At 51.6% G+C, this 21193-nt stretch overlaps 2 protein-coding genes across 27 annotated transcripts; one reads left to right on the forward strand and one right to left on the reverse strand.

The window, feature by feature from the left end:
- Positions 1-255: 255 nt before the first annotated feature.
- On the reverse strand, positions 256-10413 carry ZDHHC16 (zinc finger DHHC-type palmitoyltransferase 16). 26 transcript variants are annotated; one of them, XM_017348466.3, is made up of 13 exons: positions 10211-10413; positions 9754-10004; positions 8614-8774; positions 6251-6498; positions 5890-6084; positions 5660-5748; positions 4936-4964; positions 3928-4061; positions 3742-3789; positions 2835-2920; positions 1701-1824; positions 1458-1528; positions 256-839 (listed from the first exon to the last, which is right to left on the reverse strand). In XM_017348466.3, the coding sequence occupies exons 4-13, from the start codon at positions 6491-6493 to the stop codon at positions 725-727; spliced, it is 1134 nt and encodes a 377-aa protein (XP_017203955.1). In that variant the 5' UTR covers positions 6494-6498; positions 8614-8774; positions 9754-10004; positions 10211-10413; the 3' UTR covers positions 256-724. The 26 variants fall into 26 exon arrangements, with proteins under 26 accessions (XP_017203955.1, XP_069913534.1, XP_069913536.1 ...); XM_070057433.1 differs by having other exon boundaries at positions 9758-10004; positions 10211-10411; XM_070057435.1 differs by having other exon boundaries at positions 8614-8727; positions 9758-10004; positions 10211-10399.
- A 68-nt stretch (positions 10414-10481) lies between these two features.
- EXOSC1 (exosome component 1) lies at positions 10482-19290 on the forward strand. Its single transcript, XM_002718613.5, has 8 exons — positions 10482-10636; positions 10744-10859; positions 11971-12045; positions 15520-15608; positions 17057-17090; positions 18114-18164; positions 18293-18377; positions 18855-19290. Exons 1-8 carry the CDS (start codon positions 10606-10608, stop codon positions 18959-18961), a joined length of 588 nt encoding a protein of 195 aa, XP_002718659.1. The 5' UTR covers positions 10482-10605; the 3' UTR covers positions 18962-19290.
- Positions 19291-21193: the final 1903 nt, after the last annotated feature.

The raw sequence follows: 21193 nt of genomic DNA on the forward strand, positions 1-21193 counted from the left end.
TACCTAGTTCCTGGCTTTGGATCGGCACAGCGCGCCAGCTGTGGCAGCCATTTGGGGGGTGAACCAACGGAAGGAAGATCTCTCTCTCACTGTCTAACTCTGCCTGTCAAAAAGCAAAAGAATTCTTTGGACCATCCATCCCTTCCAAGTAAAGGCACAGAAGGCATGGCCAGGATACCTGCTCACCAGGCCTTGACCCTGACTTCCCCCTTCCCTGCCTTACACTGAGGGAGGCAGAGTGAAAAGCTACATATCTTTACAAACCAAACACCTTTATTTGCTCCCTTCGGCAACGTGAGAAGCGGCAGTGATCCCAGTGGCAGGCCTGGTGATGTGCCCTGTTGAAAGCCACAATCTCAGCTGTACCAGTCAGATATTTTCTCAGACAGCAAGTGGAAGAGGTGGTGCCCGAGGCCAGCGCTGCAGCCTGGAGGCAGTCAGGGTCAGCACCGGCAAGGTAGCTAGCTGCCTGACCCCTGGTGTGGGGCTGGAGTTTCTGTTTGCCTGAGTAAAGGGGTGTCATTCCTAGGACTTCTCCATGCTGTCTTGCTTCTGCAGGGGCCAAAAGGTTGGTCCTGGAGGTGTCCCTGCCTGGTACACTAAGGCAGGCCCATTGGCTCTTTTTGATCAAGGATTCCAAGAAACGCTGCCCTTGGTGGCCTATGAGACAAGGTCAACGTAGGAAGCAAGATGAATGCTCCAATGGAGGCTGACACAGGGCAGCTCACACTGCCATCACAGAGGCTGAGTGAGCAGCCACCCAGGGCGGGGGCTCCCATAGCATTCCGTTCCCATGTGGCAGGTGACTGGAAGGTAACAGCACCCGGGTAAGCCAGTGCCTGCAAAATAGAAAGAAATGTATGAGTTTCAAGTGTCCTCAGTCATCCTTACTATTCAAAATTCTTCAGCAAATAACACCAAGCACAAAAATAACAGAATCCTATTTTTCCCTATCCAGTTGTGTGGTGCTCTGAAGGGGCTGCTGCAAGCGCAGTGGTAGGCAGAAGTGTAATGAGGATGGGATAGGGAGGCTGGAAGGCACTGGTGGTCATGTGATTGTCACTCCCTTGGAACTGCACTGGAAGCAGTGATCTCCCCTGGGGTGGGACGGCTAGCCTCATCTCAGGAATGATTGGTTTGAACTGAAGAAGACACTGCCATGTAACTGAGAGGCAACTAGTGGCCACTATATCCTACCTGGTGGTCCCTTTGACAAAAGCTTTTTCAGGATTCTGTAGTCATCTTGAGGACTCAAAACCACACAGTTCGGGCCTCAAGCTTCTTTGGCTCAAATGAACTCTAAACTCTGGAAACATGCTATCTAAGACAGTAGGCACTAGCCCATATTACAACTTAAATTCATGGAGGTGACTAGCCACAATCCAAGAGCTTGCCAACACAGAACACTTTACTCACAACAGTTGTTGGACACTATTGATCTACATGTCTTACTTTACCTTCCCGTGTCCACGCCCAGGAACACCTTCCAGTTGTCCAAGCAGCCATAGTTGTAGGGGTTCCTAAATATCTATAGGGCCAAGAAAAACATACATTTCTACAAACTTCTTCTATGAATCTTCTAGTGTTTGAGACTAAATTAGCTAAGCTAAGGCTCAGGTAGGCAAATTCTGACCTTGTATAACCTCTGTTTATAGATTCATTTACCCACCTGCTCATCCCAAGCCCTTAATCCTACTCACTCTGCCCTTGGCCTGTAGCCGACGTCTCTCCTTCTTGTTGATGTGCCTTTCGATGCTGGTCTCACCTCGACTGATGAGAACAGCATGCCATATAGTTAGGGCACCCAGGGCAAGTGCCACAGAACTAAGAAAAGGGGCAAAGATTGGTGAGCAGGTTAGAGATCTGGAGGTGCTGGTCTGAAATTGCTAAGCAGTAATGGCTGGCTCATGCCCTCTGCCCCATCTCTCCAGGCAAATATCCTAGAAGAGCTTTTATTTCACTGCATCTATAAATAGCATCAGTGAAAGGGCTGGGAATAAACTGCATGGAAAGGGAAAAGAAATGAGATATTATTTTATTAAGAATAATGTTCTGGGCCAGCGCCGCGGCTCACTAGGCTAATCCTCCGCCTGTGGCGCCGGCACACCGGGTTCTAGTCCCGGTCGGGGCGCCGGATTCTGTCCCGGTCGATCCTCTTCCAGGCTAGCTCTCTGCTGTGGCCCAGGAGTGCAGTGGAGGATGGCCCAGGTGCTTGGGCCCTGCACCCCATGGGAGACCAGGAAAAGCACCTGGCTCCTGGCTCCTGCCATCGGATCAGTGCGGTGCGCCGGCCGTGGCAGCCACTGGAGGGTGAACTAACGGCAAAGGAAGACCTCTCTCTCTCTCTCTCTCTCACTGTCCACTCTGCCTGTCAAAAAATAAAAAAAAATTAAAAAAATTTAAAAAATAATAATGTTCTGTATCTCCTAAGACCCATGTTTGGGAAATAGTGGAGGGCAGTAAAAGCATAGAGATTGGAGTGGGATGGCATAAAATTTCCATTCCAGCTCTGCCAGTACTGGCTGTATGTTGTGAAACAAATCACTTTACCCCTGACTTCCAGTTTTCCTTATCCATAAAATGTAGTCAACGCCTACCCATTACATAGGTGCTGTGAGGATTAAATGAATAAGGAGTTGAACCCACCTTGGCACATGACCGATATATGCTCACACTGTGCCTCAAAATGCTGAAGAAAACTAAGTGCTGCCTCTTTGCCAGCCTGTCAGACCACAACAGTGCCAGTTCTCTTAGGGTGGGTTCCTGCCTGCACCTCAAAAGGTCTTCCTGAAGCTGCCTGCCCCCTTAAAACCGTCACAGTGAGAGTTTAGTACCTGCACAGGAACCAGAGGTAGACGAGACTCTTGTGAGTCATCCTCTCTCGAAAGGAGAAGGTGGGTGGCGGAGTCTGGTGGTAAGTCTAGAGGAAGAAAATGGCAAAACCTGGCTCATTCGCTCTGTTGGGTTCCAGCAGCTACCCCCGGAGCCCCAGCACCTACAGGCAGGAAGTGATCCAATCCGAGGTGGAGAGAAGGGGGAAGGCTAAAGCCACAGAGGAGTCAAGGCAGCAGCCAGATGGGTGGGACCAACCAAGTCCAGCGGCACCACGTGGACAAACACTGGGCAGAGCAGGTCTGGACAAGATGGCAAAGCACAGGTGGAGCTGACCCTGAGCCTTTAGGTTGACAAAGCACATGGGGCTCCAGGGGAAGCCACTCCAATCCCCAGCCAAGACTCCTTCACTGTGTGGCTGGATCCCAAAAGACCAGGCCCACACCCGAAATGGACTGGAGAGGATCATGAGCTCCACTGAGGACTGTGAAAGGCAGCAGAGGTATAATCCTAGGAACCCAAGATGTGCTCAGAATACGGAGCTCTGCAAGGCACAGGGGTGGGGGGAGGGTGACCCAGATGCAGACAGACCAGGAGCAAGAAACAAGCAGACTGGCCCAGCCTGACCTCTGACCCTAGAATCCCACCACACAAACATAGACTCCTTGCTGCTCAGGCCGTCACAAAGGCGGAGTCCTTGCTCAGCCCAAAGAGATGGTGATGGAAGAGTGGAAAACCCATATGCCAGGGAAGTGCCTGATGCGCCCAGGCTGCTTAGTCTACCCACACAGACAGCCTCCTGAACACTCCTGTCTCTACAACCAAACTAACAGGTGGGCCCCAGTTGCCTGAGCAACTCTGTACCCCCAGGCCTGAGCAGCAGGAGGCAGTGGGGTGGGGACGGCCCACCTGGTTGGCAACCGCCTGTAGTTTGTTCTTGTCGAGCTGTTTCATTTTCTAAGGGGATGGAAAACAGTGCTGGTTATACTCTCAGGCCCCTATATAGGAGTGCTACCAGCCCCATTCCTTAAGGACAGGTTCCAACCCCTAAAGTTGGACCCTACTGAGCCACCCTATTCCTAACCACAAGCTCACCTCAATGGCAGCATAAGCCTCCCGGAAAAGGTCCCAGCTTCCGTAACTGCAGTAGACACAGCCCAGAGTCATGAAAAAGCAGAAAGAGAAGAAGTACCGATGGTTATAGTGGCCCACACAGTTGTTTAGCCAGGCTGGTGGGTCAATGATTAAGGACAAGAGCAATCATTTCAGAGTATGTCCAGACCTCTCTGGTCATCCCTGGTTCATAATGACATTCTCCCAAGCCTTGAGCTTCTAGTTACCGCGAACTGTTTTCCATCATAGAGCAATACAGAACTCTTTCCCAAGGTTGAAATTAAAGTGCTCTATGCTTCTCAGAGCCCTCACATGTCACCAGGAAATCATAAAAATTGAAATCCTTGGGGCTGGTGCTTGGCACAGTGGGTTAATGCCCCGGCCTGCAGCACCAGCATCCTATATGGGTGTCTGTCTGAGTCCCAGCTGCTCCACTTCTGATCTAGCTCCTTGCTAATGCACCTGGGAAAGCAGCAGAGGATGGCCCAAGTCCCTGGGCCCCTGCACCCACATGGGAGACCCAGAAGCAGCTCCCAGCTCCTGGCTTCGGATCAGCCAAGCTCTGGAGAGTGAGTAGCAAATGGAAGACCTCTCTCTCTGTCTCTACCTCTCTCTGTAACTCTTTCCTTCAAATAAATTAATTAAATCTTTTTGAAAAATTGAAATTCTTGAGTAAAATGAATCCAGACATCTGTAAAGGATAGCCGAAGGGGACCAGGACCTGTGGTTCTATTTGGCACCCACTGGACAACCACAGAAACTCAAACATCTCTACCCAGTAACCGTCAGCATGACTTAAAGATTCCCTTTCTTTAGGAAATCTGGCCCAGCGAGCCTGTGAACCTCCTTAGCCCCCACAAGTTTTCTACTAACTTCTGAGCCCAGTGTTTTCTGCAGGGTGATGCTAGAAGCCTTGGGTCTGTGGCCATCAACCCTGGACAGTGCTCTGGAGCTAAGGAAGGCCTCAGGCAGGAGACAGCAAAAGGATACGGCAGTGATGGTCCATCTTCAGCACACACCTGTGAGGGAGGGACACAGGCTCTGTTATGGTGGCCAAGGTTCTTGAGATGTCAGTGCCAATCCTTTCCTACAAGGACCAGCATCCTGCTGAGGTGGAAAGGGCACAGACTTTGAAGGTGGCCAGGCCTGGCTTCAACCACAGCTCTGCAGGTGACTGGCTGTATGATACTGGACAAGCTAACTCATCTTTCTGAGCCTCAGTCTCCACAAGGGGAAATAATACCTTAGCACAGGACCATCCCAGCACTGCACGTCAGCAGGTACAGGACACACTGCCTAGATATGTTGGGGGCTTCATGGATGTCAGAAGACACCAGGCCTATGTTTTGCCCTAGGACTACAGCAAAAGGCCCACAGGCAGAGGTGAGCATTTGGCATGGTAGTGAAGATGCTGCCTGGAATGCCTGCACCCCATGCTGGAGAGCCTGGGTTCAAGTCCTAGTTCTGCCCCCAAATGCAACTTCCTGCTAAGGGGCGCCCTGAGAGGCAACAGATGATGGCTCAAGTAGTTGAGTCCCTGCCATCCACGTGGGACACCTGGATTGAGTTCCAGGGCCCTGGCTTCAGGCTTCCCTGACCCCAGCTGTTGTGGGCATTTGGGGAGTGAACTAGTGGATAAAGATCAATCTCTCTGCCCCTCAAATAAATAAAAGGGCCCCAGCTGGGGTTCACAGACAGCAAAACCAAGACCCACCTATTACAGATGCTGCAGTGGTGTGTGCGGGCTGGCTTGGGGTAAATGCACTTCTTACAGATGGACACTGAGGCAATATCATTCCTGCCCTGTGCAAAGGGAGAAGAGTATCACAACTAGCGGCACCAGTTTTTGCACCTTCTAAGACATCAAGGCACTCTCCCCCAACTCTTGGGATAGCCTCCCACAGCCTGCAGCCCTCCCCTTCCCTTTCCCCCAAATGGACCCACCTGGGGCGGGTACCCAGGTGGGGTGGTGATGGCCTGGTAATAGTGGAAGACGATGAGGATCAGATTCCAGTGACTGTAGAAGAAATGCCAGCAGAGTCGCGGCACTGAGTAGGTTCGGAGGATGAGAGGCAGGACACACAGGTAGGCGATGGCCACGATGGAGCCCGTCAGCACGATCACCAGCACCACGAACACCTGCCAGCACCAGGGAGGTTTGGAGAGAGGGTGAGCCGGCTGCACCCAGAGAGGACGCCCATTTCCCTGGGGGGAGGGGCAGGCCTCCCAAGTGCAGTGTGGCTCCATCAGACACATCCCTCTGCTCCCCACAAACCCCTTTTCCTGCTCCCTGGACGTCACTCACCACCCCAAACCAGCGGATCACGTTGTCCACCAGCCAGTAGACAGGCTCAAAGGCAGCGTCGACAGCGGTGTCACTGCCCCCAAAGGAGTTGTAGAGCAGGGAGCGCAGGCAGACTTTGCCATAGCGCCAGCGCTGTACCAGGCCCCGGAGCAGAGGAGGGCAGCGGCGCCTATAGCCCAGGAGCAGAAGCAGGCGCAGGCAGAGGCGGGCCGGGCCCAGCAGCAGGCTCCGCTGGCCCCGCATGGCTCCTAGGAGAGCACACCATCGTGAAGGTCCAGCCTGAGCTCCTTGTACCCCACCAATGAGAAGGCCCACAGCACCAGCTTGGAGGGCAAAGGCCTCAGACAGGTCCAGCTAGGCCAGTCACCTGCTGTGTGAAGCAAGTTCCCCTCACTCTTTATGGAATGTCAGTGCCAATGTCCCAACCAGATTACAGGAGTAGGGCCTGCAGATTCTGAGCCTGCGGTATGGCATGTGAGTGTATAGCAAATCCAAGGGTAAAGGGCCATGGTAAAGGGGCGAGAGGCAAGTGGCCCCACACCACAGCAGTCTTTGGAGCTATCTGGGTAGGCAGGCCATTGAGTGAAGCATAGCCAACACAGCTGCCCTCTACATCTCTGGGCATGGCCACTTCAGCCACCAAACCCCAGGGTCTCCAGCCTGCCCTGACCCGCTGACCTACCTCCTCACCACGGAGCAGCCAGTGTAAGAGAGAGCACACAGCCTACAGATCCTGCAACTAGTTCTTCCCCAGCACTATCTGAGTCTTGGCAAAAGATACTCCTCCTGCTCCCTCTGGGCTGATGTTACAGGCCCGCAGGCTTCAGCCGGGCTCCCGGCAGGAACATCAGCTCCCTGCTGCAGGATATAAGATGCTTTGTCTCCAATTCCACTCCCAGCTCCACCCCAAGGATAGAGTGGCCAGCTTTGGGAATTCAGAGCGGAGCAGCAGGGGAGGGGCAGGGGTCTCCATGTTGGTCCTAGGGCCTGCCCCTCTGTAGTGGGTCTCCCCTCCAAATCGCTGCCATTAGTCCCAAGCCTTCCATCCAGCTTCCAGCTCTTTAGCCCCATTCATGCTCCTCTGTGAGTGCCTCCTACTCATCTCTCTGGTTCCTCCCTCACTCAACAGACATGGGAGGAAACTGGCTTCCCAGGCAGTGCCCAGAACAGAGGACACTCAGGCTCTGAATCCTCTGATGACACTCTCATCTACCCTGCAGAGGGGGTCCTTCCCGGGAAGGAAGTTATCCCATTTTCCCACAAGGCAGCCAGGGAGGGCTGCTTTGTTTGCAGCGACTCCACTGACTTATTTAACAGGCAGCTCAGATCCGGCAGAAACTGGAGGAGGCTGCTCCACTGGAGGCAAGGTTTCAGTTCAGTAACTGGAGCAATGTGCTCTCTTTGCACCCTGGCTCATCCCCACAAAAGGCCTTTCAAACAAAACACTTAATTACTGCCTTCCACAAGCCCTATGAAGAAAAGAAACCCAGCAGACAAGGCCTACAGAAAATGAGAAGACAATTCAGTAGGAACCTATGCTCTGCACCGGGTAAAGAAACTGGCCATTCCCATCACCACTTAGCAAGTTAAGAGTTAAGGAGGAGAGCAGAAAAGAAAACAAAAAGCTCAGGGTGGGAGGGGGGCTCCATGGTTAAGATACTGCCTGGGGGGCCAGCGCTGTGGCGTAGCAGGTAGGTCACCACCTGTGCACCAGCATCACATATGGGCACCAGTTCAAGTCCCGGCTACTCCTCTTCCGATTCAGCTCTCTGCTAATGACCCAGGAAAGCAATGGAGAATGGGTCAAATCCTAGGGCCCCTGCACCTGCGTGGGAGACCTGAAAGAGGCTCCTGGCTCCGGATGGGTGCATCTCCAGCCGTTGGCCATTTGGGGAATGAGCCAGCAGATGGAAGACCTTTCTCTCTGTCTCTCCCTGTCTGTAACTTTACCTCTCAAATAAATAAATAAATCTTTAAAAATTATATATTTATAACAGCATGCAATTCTCATCTGTAATAAGCATAAACTATATGCCACCTCACAGCCATCACTCCTACTCTTAAACAAATACCCTCCTTGTCAGACTACGTTTTAAATTATCCTCAACTGAGCTCTCCAGGAAATTCCTCCCTCCAGGACTAGATTTACAACTGCCCACTCACTTGGGCTCAACTGTGCCCCTACAGACTCCTGTGACTCTGGGCAAACTATTGAACCCAACTGGAACTCAGTCTCCTTGTGCTCCCATTCACTGAGCGAATGGATTAGATGCTAAGGTTCCTCCCAGCTCTAACCCTCTATGATTCTAGTACATACTCAGCAAGTTACAAATGAAATATTCATAAAGCACTTAGCACAATACCTGGCTCATGGAAGTACTCAATAAATACTTGTTGGATGAATGACTTGGAGGGATGGTGAAGCGGAAAGGCTGGTCAGATGTCTGTCTGTCCTACAGACACCTACAGAGACACTCCTGCCAATGCAGTAACACTAAGTAAGTATCTGCTGCTACCATTGTTCCTGATGAACAGAGAGAGAAACAGAAACCACTGTTAGAATCGTAGCACTGAAGAACTGAGAGCATCTCAGAAAACAAATCCAACCAGAAATCAGCCAAACTCGTAAACGGAGAGCTTGCGGATGCAGAGGTGGGTGCACAAACTCTGAAACCTGCTCACTTCCTCACTGTAGCTGGTGGGGTGTGCAGGTAGGGAGATGCCAGGGAAAACACCCATGGACCACCACGAAATGGACTTCTCCCCCGAGGCGAAGCAAAATTCCAAACATCATGTGCGTCTGAGGAAGGGGCAATCTCAGTGCAGAGAGAAGGGAACAGAGCAAAGGGCAGTTCTACTATTGCACCAAGCACCAACCGGAGTCCTCCTGTCAGCAGCAGCCACAGGCTCTCGTGGCCATCTGCCATCATATTACAGGAGACTACAGGCCAAGGCACCTCCCTCTTCCCAGGGCTCTAAAGCGCCATCTGTTCCCAAGGGGAAACCAATGGGGGGAGGCGAGGGGACAGATTCCAAAGCCACTGGAAGGGAGATGAAGCAGCCAACGTCAGGGGCAGGCGTCTGGCAGTGATTAACACCCTCCTTGGCCTCTCATTCTCAGTCTTCCATTCCAGCTCCCTGCTAATGCGCCTGGGAAAGTAGCAGAGGATGGCCCAAGTGCTTGGGTCCCTACACCCACGTGGGAGACCCGGAAGAAGCTCCTGGCTCCTGGCTGGCCCAGCCCTGGCCATTGCGGCCATTTAAGGAATGAGCCAGTGGATGGAAGATCTCTCTCCTCCTCTCCATGTCTTCCTTTCAAATTAATTAATTAAAAAAAAAAAAATCCTGCTTCCATTGCATATGGAAGATCTCTGTCTCTGTGTCAAATAAATTTAAAAAAATATCAAAGTCGTGCCAATCTCATCTAGACAAAGATGCTGCTCTCAGGATGTGTGCAAGCTCATGCAAGAGATGTCAGAAGTCAGTAAAGAATAGCAACTTACTCACGTGCCCACTTCCCTTCCTGGCTAACCCGCTAAGAGAAAGGGTAGCAACTTTCTCACGGGTCAGTTCGTCAAAAGTTAAAGAAGGGCCCGGACAACTACAGCTGCAGAACGAGCCTTATCTTTCAGGTAGGGCGGCATGGTCAAACCGCGATGCACTGGAAGCCGAAAGCTTGGATCCGGCTTGCGCTCTATCTTGAATTATCTTCAAGGCTCGGGACAAGTCAAACCCTGGCGTTGGATTTCCAAATCTGAGAAATGGGCAAGTTGGGTTGGTTAACTTCTGCTCTGTGCGTTATGGTTGCCCAGAGGGTGCGCCTCGCCCGAGGACTGCTCGGCCTTGCAGGGCGGGGCGAGGAGAGCAAGAAACCAGACTCAAGACAGGGCCCTGGGGCAGGGCCCGACCCTACAAAACAGGGGCTATGAGAGGGAGCAAGGGCCACGGCTTCGCCCCTACCTGCCGCCTGCCAATTCCTCGATCATCCAAATCACGCCCCGCAGCCTCGGCCGCAGCTCACTGCCACCTACTCCAGCCTGGCGCCCCGGGCGGGCCTGGCTCAATCCGTCCCACCATGCCCCGCCAGCCGCAGCGCCTGCCAATGGACCCGGACCCGCCGCCTGCCCATCCTCAACCCTAGGCGCAGGCGCAGGCGCAGGCACACGAGCCCGAAGTTCCGCCCCCGGCCTTCTCCCGGGGAAACCTGGGAAATGGAGTTTGCCCTGCAGGAGGCGTGTCGCCGGGCACGTGACAAAGCCCGCCAATTGGCACGTTCCTTACTGCAGCACTGTGTCTGGGTTCGGCCAACGAGACGTCGGCTTCGTTTCCATCCGGGCTCTGGGACAGTGGCAGTCATGGCGCCACCTGTAAGGTACTGCATCCCCGGTAAGTGCACGGCTCCCGTACGGAGTCCCGGCTAGGGCCAGAGGCAGGAAGGCAGGACGCCTAGCAGCCTCTGGGGACCAGTGACCGATGCAGCGCTCTTTCCGCAGGCGAACGTCTGTGTAACTTGGAGGAGGGCAGCCCAGGCAGCGGCACCTACACACGGCACGGATACATCTTTTCTTCCCTCGCCGGCTGTCTAACGAAGACCAGCGAGAACGGCGCGGTACGCGGGGCGGCTGGCCATCTCCCTTCTTTGTCATGGACTGCCCTTGAGTTCCGGCCCTTAGGCCCGGGTAGGGCAGGCGCGTCCCTGTAGAACGACTTGGTCTCGGTTGGCCGTGGGCGCCGCACACCGGTCGTGTGGACCTCGCGCGGTTGGGGCTGCCGACCCCTAGGGGCAGCTGCGAGCTGAGAGTGACCCCGGCCAATCCGGCAGCCAGCCGAATCCCGCCCGAGTAGTCCCGACCTGTCCGTCTTCATCCGGCTCGGCGGCACTGCCCGCAGTGCAGTTGGCTTGCTTCCCCCGTGTCTCCTGCCATCCGCCTGAACGCGCGCCTCTCCTCGGTCTATGTAACTCTGACCTCGTTCAACTAGCCTCTCGTATCACTTTTTGGAAGGGATTTTGGCGGGGGTGGGGGTGGGGGAGGTTGAGTCTTGTTTTTATTTTGTTAAACTCACTTCCGAGCACTTGTTTCAGCCTGCAAACGCCCAAAGTTCCACGCAAGCAGGCCGCACCACCCACCTTACCTGCAGTGCCCGGCACAAGGCAGATGGTCAGTTGAATACATGAGCGATGTTGTCCTGGCCAGTTCCAGAGATCAAACCAGGACCAGCTCCCGATCAGATACGCAGTCTTGGAAGGAGCAGCTTAAAGATGGGTAGCACAGGAGAAAAAGGATTCAGAATTAGAACGTGCTTGCTCAGAAAGAAAGCCCTACAGATATTCTCTAAAGATAGAAGGAAACCAGTATCCAGTATTATAAAACACTTAGAAATGTTAGCCGGGCAATAAAATAAGAAATAGAAACAGTGCGACTTTGGAGGTCAGAATCAAATCCATGGCTACAGGTAATATAGTGGTGTACTGAGAAATTCCAAGTCACCAAAAAACCAACTCTGCTCTGGAATGGTTAACTTATGTCTTCTACAGCAGCCTTGCCAGGGCCCCCGGGGCTCTTCCTAATGGAAGACCCTCTGTCCTGGACTGTAAATGAATCCATAGTCCATCTGCCTTGTGACCTCAACTCTGTGCCACAGCATTCCTGTCGAACTCTCCAGCCACACTTTACTCAGGGCTTAGCCAGAACATTCATTTTTTACTGTTCTCTTTGTAGCTCCCGGTAGTGTCTGTGATGAGAGAAGCGGAATCCCAATTACTTCCAGATGTGGGCTCTATTGTAACATGTAAGGTAAGTTGTTACCAGCCTCCATGCTTAGGACACCAACCCAGTGCACAGAGCATGATCATTCTTGAACTGCATTGTCCAGTCTGATAGCCACTAGCCTCATATGGCTATTTAAATTTAACAGTGTCAGGGCAAGCATATGACCTAGCGGCTAAGACATCGTTGAAGTACCTGTATCGCATGTTGGAATGCTTGGGTTTGATCCCTGGCTCCATCTGCTGACTTCAGTTTCCTGCTAATGCAGTCTCTGGCAGGCAGCAGGTGGTGGCCCAAGTAGTTAGGCTACTACCACCATGTGGGAGACCTGGATTAAGTACTTGACTCCCAGCCTCAGCCACTGCAGGCACTTAAGGAATAAATCAGTGGGTGGAAGTGTTCTCTTTCTTTCTGTCTCTCAAATAAATATTTCAAAATATGCTAGACAGTACTAACATTTCATTAAGCATACTAACCACTCGCCACATTTCCAGCTCTCAGTAGCTACTGTGGCTAGTGGTTGCTAATTTGGTCAGCACATGGTATTTCTATCATCACAGAATGTCTCACTGGACTGAGTGGTCTGGAGATTTCTAGGAAAATGAACAAAATTTGGGTATGCATAGTTATTTGAGCCGATTCCCTGACTTTGTGGTTCCCTCCAACATCTAGGAAATGGGTGAAAAGGAGACCTAATTTTGAACATCTGTGGCTGCGGCCTTTTTCTGCAGAGAAGCAAAAGACTTTATTCTCTGGAATTCCTATTAAATGTAAAGTCTTTTTTTTTTTTTTTTTTTTTTTGACAGGCAGAGTAGACAGTGAGAGAGAGAGACAGAGAGAAAGGTCTTCCTTTGCCGTTGGTTCACCCTCCAATGGCCGCCGCAGCTAGCATGCTGCGGCCGGCGCACAGCGCTGATCCGAAGCCAGGAGCCAGGTGCTTCTCCTGGTCTCCCATGGGGTGCAGGGCCCAAGCACCTGGGTCATCCTCCACTGCACTCCCGGGCCACAGCAGAGAGCTGGCCTGGAAGAGGGGCAACCGGGACAGAATCTGGTGCCCCAACTGGGACTAGAACCTGGTGTGCCGGCGCCACAGGCGGAGGATTAGCCTAGTGAGCCGCGGCGCCGGCCGAGTCTTTTTTTTTTTTAAGATTTTATTTGTTTATTTGAAGGGGCAGAGTTAGAGAGAGAGAGATGGGAAAAGATCTTGCATCTGCTTGTTCACTCCCCAAATGGCTGCAATGGCCAGGTCTAGGCCAGACCAAAGCCAGGAGCCTGAAACTGCATCCAGGTCTCCTATGTGAGTAGCAGGGGCCCAAGTATTTGAACCATCTTCTACTGCTTTCCCAGGTACGTTAGCGGAGAGTTGGATCAGAAGTGGTAGCAGTTGAGACCCAAAAGGAGCACCCATATGAGATGCCGGTGTTGCAGGCAGGGCTTAACCCACTGTGTCACAATGCATGCCACAAGTGTAGACTTTAGGGCATTTCAGGGAGACCCAGATGGAGCTCCTGGCTTTGGCCTGGCCCAGCCACAGCTATTGTAGGCATTTGAGGAGACAGGATGGAAGATCTGTGTTGCTCTGCCTTTCAAATAAATAAACATTTAAAAAATTTTCCATTTGCTATACATACCTCTTTTTTTTTTTTTTTTTTTTTTTTTTTTTGACAGGCAGAGTGGACAGTGAGAGAGAGAGAGAGAAAGGTCTTCCTTTGCCGTTGGTTCACCCTCCAATGGCTGCCGCTGCAGCCGGCGCACCGCGCTGATCCGATGGCAGGAGCCAGGATCCAGGTGCTTTTCCTGGTCTCCCATGGGGTGCAGGGCCCAAGCACCTGGGCCATCCTCCACTGCACTCCCTGGCCATAGCAGAGAGCTGGCCTGGAAGAGGGGCAACCGGGACTAGAACCCGGTGTGCCGGCGCCGCAAGGTGGAGGATTAGCCTATTGAGCCACGGCGCCGGCCATTTGCTATACATACCTCTTAGTAAGATTTCTAAAGGTCTAGATTTGCTGCCATGCCCTGTGTCTATTTATGTTGGACTGTGACTTTTAAAAATCTAACAGGCCAGCATTGTAGCGTAGTAGGTTAAGCCTCTGCCTGTGACACTAGCATCCCATATAGGGTCTGGTTCCTGTCCCAGCTGCTCCACTTCTGATCCATTTCCCTGCTAATGTGCCTGGGAAAGCAGTGGAAGACGGCCCAAGTGCTTGGGCCCCTGTACCCATGTGGGAGACCCAGAAGAAAAAGTGACTCCTGGCTTCGGCCTGAACTAGCCCCCACCATTGCAGCCATTTGGGGAGTGAACCAGCAGATGAACAAGCCTGCCTCTCTCTCTCTCTGTCTCTGTCTCTCCTCTTCTCTCTATAACTCTGCCTTTGAAATAAATAAAAAATAAATTTTAAAAATAATGAGGCCAGCACTGTGGCATAGCGGATAGAGCCAACTGCCTGCAATGCCAGCATCCCATATGGGCAAGGGTTCATGACCCAGCTGCTCCACTTCCAATCCAGCTCTCTGCTATGGCCTGGGCAAGCTGTAGAAGATGGCCCAAGTCCCGGGAGTGCAGTGGAGGATGGCCCAGGTGCTTGGGTCCCTGCACCCCATGGGAGACCAGGAGAAGTACCTGGCTCCTGCCTTCGGATCAGCAAGGTGTGCCAGCCGCAGCACACCGCCCGTGGAGGCCATTGGAGGATGAACCAACGGCAAAAAGGAAGACCTTTCTCTCTCTCTCACTCACTGTCCACTCTGCCTGTAAAAAAAAAAAAGAAGAAGAAGAAGAAGATGGCCCAAGTTTTTGGGCCCCTGCACCCGCAAGGGAGACCCGGAAGAAGTTCCTGGCTTCGGATTGGCTCAACTCCGGCTGTTACAGCCATCTGGGGAGTGAAACAGCAGATGGAAGATCTCTCCCTCTCCCTCCCTCCCCCTCCCTCCCCCTCCCTCTCCCTCCCTCCCCCTCCCTCCCCCTCCCTCTCCCTCCCTCTCTCCCTCTCTCTCGCCCTCTCTGTAAGGTGCTAGTTTTCATATGCCAGCTGCTCCACTTCTGATCCAGTTCCCTACTGTGGCCTGGGAAAGCAGTGGAAGATGGCCAGTGGAAGATGGCCCAAGTGCTTGGGCCTCAGCACCTGTGTAGGAGACACGGAAGAAGCTCCTTGCTCCTAACTTCAGATTGGCACAGCTCCGGCCATTGTGGCCAGTTGGGGAGTGAACCAACAGATGGCGACCTTTCTGTCTGTGTCTTCCTCTAACTCTCTCTCTCAAATAAATATATAAGAAAATATATCTGTATAACATGTCATTTGGTTCCCATAGTCACCCTGTCAGGTGGCCAGAGTTGTTCTTAATCCACAAATCTCACTTAGGCAGAGATAAGTAGAAGCTAGCTTGTCTTCAATTGTATGTTTACTAGAATCTTGGGCTGAAGTCCTAGTAAAGCCTTGTTCATTGCTGCCTCCTTGAGCTGACAATTGTGAATACTCCGGTGCTGATCCTCTCTGAATTCCACAGGTCTCCAGCATCAATTCACGTTTTGCCAAAGTACACATCCTCTACGTGGGATCCACACCTCTTAAGAACTCTTTTCGAGGAACTATCCGGTAAGAAGTATCCTTGTCCTCCCCCACACACGCTGCCTTTCAAGTACATAAATAAATCTGTAAGAAGAAGTATCCTTGTTGTGATACTTGCCTCAACACCTGGAATGAGATTAGGATAGACAGGACAACTGGAATTTTTAGGAACACTTACAATACCTGCTCATGCCATCTTTCTATCTTCTTTGTACTTTGATTCTCCCCATTAATATCCAAAGAACATGTTATATGAGCTAGGATGAAAGGAAGATACTAAAAAGGATTTTAAAAAGATTAAGCAGAGCTGAAGATTGACAACGTTAGGCTGATTTGAACCAAATAAAGTACAAAGCATTTAAAGAAGTATTTTTCTTTATTTTTTTTTTTTTTTAAGATTTATTTATTCATTTTCAAGTCAGAGTTACACAGAGAGGAGAGACAGAGAGAGAGACAGAGAGGTCCTCCATCCGATGGTTCACTCCACAGTTGGCCGCAACGGCCGGAGCTGTGCCGATCCAAAGCCAGGAGCCAGGATCCTCCTCCCGGTCTCCTACGTGGGTACAGGGGCCCAAAGACCTGGGCCATCTTCTGCTGCTTTCCCAGGCCCTAATAGAGAGCTGGATCGAAAGTGGAGCTGTTGGGTCTTGAACTGGTGCCCATTTGGGACAGCGGTGCTTCAGGCCAGGGTGTTAACCCATGGCACCACAGCGCCGGCCCCAGTACTTTTTTTCTTGAACTTAGTATTGAGTAATCCCAAAGGTTATAAGATAATGAAAGGATTTGTTTGTGAGGTGGTATATTTTTTCCAATGGATTCCTTATAGAAAAGACAAACAATTATTACAGGCCAGATAACAGGGTTTTTTAAATTTATTCGCTTCATCTATTTGAAACACAGGGACAGAGCGATCTCCCATCCTCTGTTTCACTCCCCCAGTGCCTGCAGCAGCCGAGAGTCAGGAGTTCAATCCATTGTCCCACATAGGAAGCAAGGACCCAACTACTTGAGCCATCACCTGCGCCTCCCAGGGTGCACATTAGCAGGAAGCTGGAATGGAGAGCGGAGTGGGGACTCTTAACCCGGGCAGTGCAGGATAGGACATGGACAATCCCAAGTGGCGGCTTTACCACTGCACCAAACACCCACCTCAGATAATTCGATTTTGCAGGGTCTGGTGTGGTTCTGTGGCATTTCATTCCAGTTCTCTTGAAGCAGCAAAGTTCCTTATCTTTTCCTGCCGCCTCTGATCTCTTTCTGTACTCAGAGGTGTTGCTCCTGCTGCTCTGCATGGCCTGACAATGGGCAAGTGCTTTCTCCCGTGGGCGAAGATGCCTCCCCCCCTCGTTCTGGGTGGCAGCTGGCTCCCGTCAAGACTTGTTCCGTCTGCTCTGAGAGTCCTTCACCTGCTAGGAACCTTCAGGACAGTTTTTCTCGAAGATAATTAACCTTTGGTGAACTTTTTTTTTTTGTAGGAAGGAAGATGTTCGAGCCACTGAAAAAGACAAGGTTGTTGGTTGGTTCGTTTTTCTCTTCCATGAATGAAGCAATTGAAATCCTTTACAATTACTCACATTTATGTTAATTCATCTGACCTGAGTGGGGCTAGGTTTGCCCTTAAAGCCAAGTATTTATTCATTGCTGTCCCCTCAGATGTAGTCCTGGATCTTTCAGAACCAACTGCAGTACCTCTTATATCTTTTCTTTTTCTAAAGATTTATTTTATTTATTTGAAAGAGTTACAGAGAGAGTTAGAGACAGAGAAAGATCTTCCATCCACTGGTTCACTCCTGAGATGGCTGCAGTGGCTGGAGCTGCGCTGATCCAGAGCCAGGAGCCTCTTCCAGGTCTCCCACGCGGGTACAGGGGCCCAAGTAGTTGGGCCATCCTCTACTGCTTTCCCAGCCCACAGCAGAGAGCTGGATCGGAAATGGAGCAGCTGGGTCTTGAACCAGCGCCCACATGGGATGCCAGCGCTTCAGGCCAGGGCGTTAACGTGCTGCGCCACAGTGCTTGCCCCGCCCTTTTTTTTTTTTTTTTTTTTTTTTTTTGTAAGATAAATATTTACTTGAAAGACAGCTACATAGAGAGCTGTCTTCCATCCCTGGTTCACTCCCCAAGCTGAAGCCAGAAGCCAGAAACTCCAGGTCTCCCATGTGGGTGGCAGGGGCCCACATACTTGAGCCATCCTCTGCTGTTCTCCCAGGCACATTAGCGGGACCTGAACTAGAAGTGGAGCAGCAGGGACTCTAATTGGCGCTCAAATGGGATACAGATATGTGTTGCAGGTGGTGGCTTAACTCACTGCACCTCAAAGCCAGCCCCTATAGTACCTTTTTATAGTAAATTCAGTAGTCTGATTCCTGATTGGATTACTGAATTCAAAATCTGATTTGTATGATGTTGACTGACAGGCTATGATGCCTTCTCCCCGCTGGGGTTAGATAGGCGACAAGCTCTCCCAGAGGGGCTAAGGATTCTGTGTGGCTCTGATCCAGAGCTTCACTTAACACCACTATGCTTTCTTCACAGGTTGAAATATACAAGAGTTTCCGTCCAGGGGACATTGTCTTGGCCAAAGTGGTATCCTTTATTCCCAGCAGACTTCTGGTTCTTCGTGAAGAAGACATGGAACTAGAGAAACAACCCAAGTGGCTAAGGGGGGAAGACTTGTAACCTCTCATTTTCCTTCACCGCTGTTGTGTGACTAGATCTCTCTAGGTGACGCCCAGTCCAACTACCTGCTGACCACAGCTGAAAATGAGCTGGGAGTGGTGGTGGCCCATAGTGAGTCAGGTGAGTTGGTCTACACTTCTACATTCTGATTCTTCCTTGGCTGGTATGGTTTGGGATCAATGCATTAATTTTCTGACTTTCCCTAGTTTGTCATTGTTTGGGAAGCAATATAAGTGTAGGTACCATGATGCACTGCATAACAGCATTTTGGTCAGTGACAGACTGCATCTGGGCTGGTGGTCGCATGAGATTATCACCTAGTGATGTTGCAGCCGTACATCCTGTGATGTTCACACAACTATGAAATCGCATGCCCCCATCAGGTGATGCGTGGCTGTGCTTACTGCAGAGATGAGATTCTGCTAGCCCTAAGGAGGTGGGACTCACTTCATAAATCATGAGATAAACACGGTTTTCCCGTATGAGGGGAGGTTTGCTGGTAGCCTGGTAATACTTCAGCTTCGTACCCATCTGAAAGAAAAGGGCTTCAAGCAAACATCTGAGGTCCCAGCTGCAAACCCAGCTTTTCCCTTCCAGGTGTCCAGATGGTTCCCATCAGCTGGTGTGAGATGCAGTGCCCTAAGACCCACACTAAGGAGTTCCGGAAAGTGGCCCGCGTGCAGCCTGAATTCTTGCAGACCTAGGAGGCCATGGTGACCCCCCGGAGGGCTCAGCTGTTTCTGAGAGCATAGGTATGAAAACAGCACCCGGATGCATTGTCTGTCGTCAAAGGCCAGGGTCAGCCAGCACTGCCCGAGAAGACTCGACCAGGAAACTCATTGTGCAGATGAAGCCTTCCTGTGAGTGGATTTCCCTCCCTCGAGTGATGACATTCCTCCTCCGGGGGCTCAGTAAACTGCGAGCTGTGGCCTGTGGGAAATAGCCTGTTCCTCCCGACAGTGTATCTTTATAAATGTGTATATTTTGCTGTGATCAAGAAAACATTTTTTACTAAAAGGATTTTATTACAGGCTGCTGTTGTCTTGAGCTGGGAAAAACCCCTGAATGTGTCATAACGTTTAGAGCAAGGCTTTGCCGATGGCGCCCACTGATCGACGGGTGTCATTTGCTTAGACGAAGCCTGAGCACCAGCCTCTTTTGCATTGTTTTGAGTTCTGTTTTAAATGCTTCTGCTAACTGCTCCAGGCTCTAGGTACACCCCTCACTTCAGTACATTACGGCACAGTGAAAACTGTAGCACGGATGGGCTCATCCAGGTAGCACGTGAATAGGTCTGCAGAGTATTTGGTGAAAATAGGGTTTCTGATGTACTGGGTACTCCAGGACTGGGTGACCCATCGGAATTGAAAAGACGGACAGAGCTTTCACGTGAGGTGGCCGGGAAAGGAATGACAGAATTTGGAGTAAAGTGAAGATATTCGAGGCAGACAGCAGCCCTAGCAAAATGCAGAAGCCGAAATGCAGGGCCCAGCTCGAGTGAGGAAGGGATGGAGTCAAGGATGGAGGGGTTGCAGCGCGGAGGGGAAGGGCGGGCCTCAAGTGGCGCTGCTGGGGACATCCCTCGGGCCGCGTTTTCAGTGTTCACCCCCCAAAGGCTGAGGGCAAGCTTTGGAGTCAGCCTGCTGGGTGTGTCCTCACATCCCCTAGTTGCTAGCCACAGGCAGCTGAGGCTGGGTCATTTGTTTAATTGAAAATTTGATTGTGATAATGATAGATCCACGTGCAATTTTAAATACAGCAGGACCGGTGTCATGGTGCAGTGGGTTAAGCCGCCGCCTGTGATGGAATTTGTTTATCCTATCATTAGGGAACTGATGAAACAGCTACATCAAAGCGGCACAAAGCCTGGCATTTAGTAGACACCTGAAAAAAGGCAATCAGACAATAAATATAACAAAAACAGTAACATGTCCTGGGTACTTTTATGCATTTCTTCCTCATGATCATACCATTCAGATGAAGGAAAAGTCTTAAAGAGATATAAACAATTTGCTCATAGTTGTGTGAACATCACAGGATGTACGGCTGCAACATCCCCATATCCCTATATGAGCACCAGCGAGTCGCAATTGCTCCGCTTCAATCCAGCTCCTTGCTAATGCACCTGGGAAGGCAGCAGAGCTGGCCCAAGTACTTGGACCCCTGCCACCCACAAGGGAGACCAGGATGGAGTCTTGGGCTCCTGGCTTCAGCACGGTCCAGCCTCAGCTATTAAGGCCATTTTGGTGGTGAACCAGCAGGTGGAAGATACCTCTGCCTTTCAAATAAATAAATCTATAATAATAATACTGGCTGGCGCCGCAGCTCACTAGGCTAATCCTCTGCCTGCGGCGCCGGCACACCAGTTTCTAGTCGTGGTCGGGGCGCCAGATTCTGTCCCGGTTGCCCCTTTTCCAGGCCAGCTCTCTGCTGTGGCCCAGGAGTGCAGTGGAGGATGGCCCAAGTGCTTGGGCCCTGCACCCCATGGGAGACCAGGAGAAGCACCTGGCTCCTGCCTTCGGAACAGCACGCTGCGCTGGCCTCAGCACGCCGGCTACTGCGGCCATTGGAGGGTGAACCAACGGCAAAAGGAAGACCTTTCTCTCTGTCTCTCTCACTGTCCACTCTGCCTGTCAAAAATAATAATAATAGGCCGGCGCCGTGGCTCAATAGGCTAATCCTCCACCTTGCAGCGCCGGCACACCGGGTTCTGGTCCCGGTCGGGGCGCCGGATTCTGTCCCGGTTGCCCCTCTTCCAGGCCAGCTCTCTGCTATGGCCAGGGAGTGCAGTGGAGGATGGCCCAAGTGCTTGGGCCCTGCACCCCATGGGAGACCAGGAAAAGCACCTGGATCCTGGCTCCTGCCATCGGATCAGCGCTGTGCGCCGGCTGCAGCGGCGGCCATTGGAGGGTGAACCAACGGCAAAGGAAGACCTT

The sequence above is a fragment of the Oryctolagus cuniculus genome, chromosome 15 (genome assembly GCF_964237555.1).
Source record: "Oryctolagus cuniculus chromosome 15, mOryCun1.1, whole genome shotgun sequence".
Lineage (NCBI taxonomy): Eukaryota > Metazoa > Chordata > Mammalia > Lagomorpha > Leporidae > Oryctolagus > Oryctolagus cuniculus.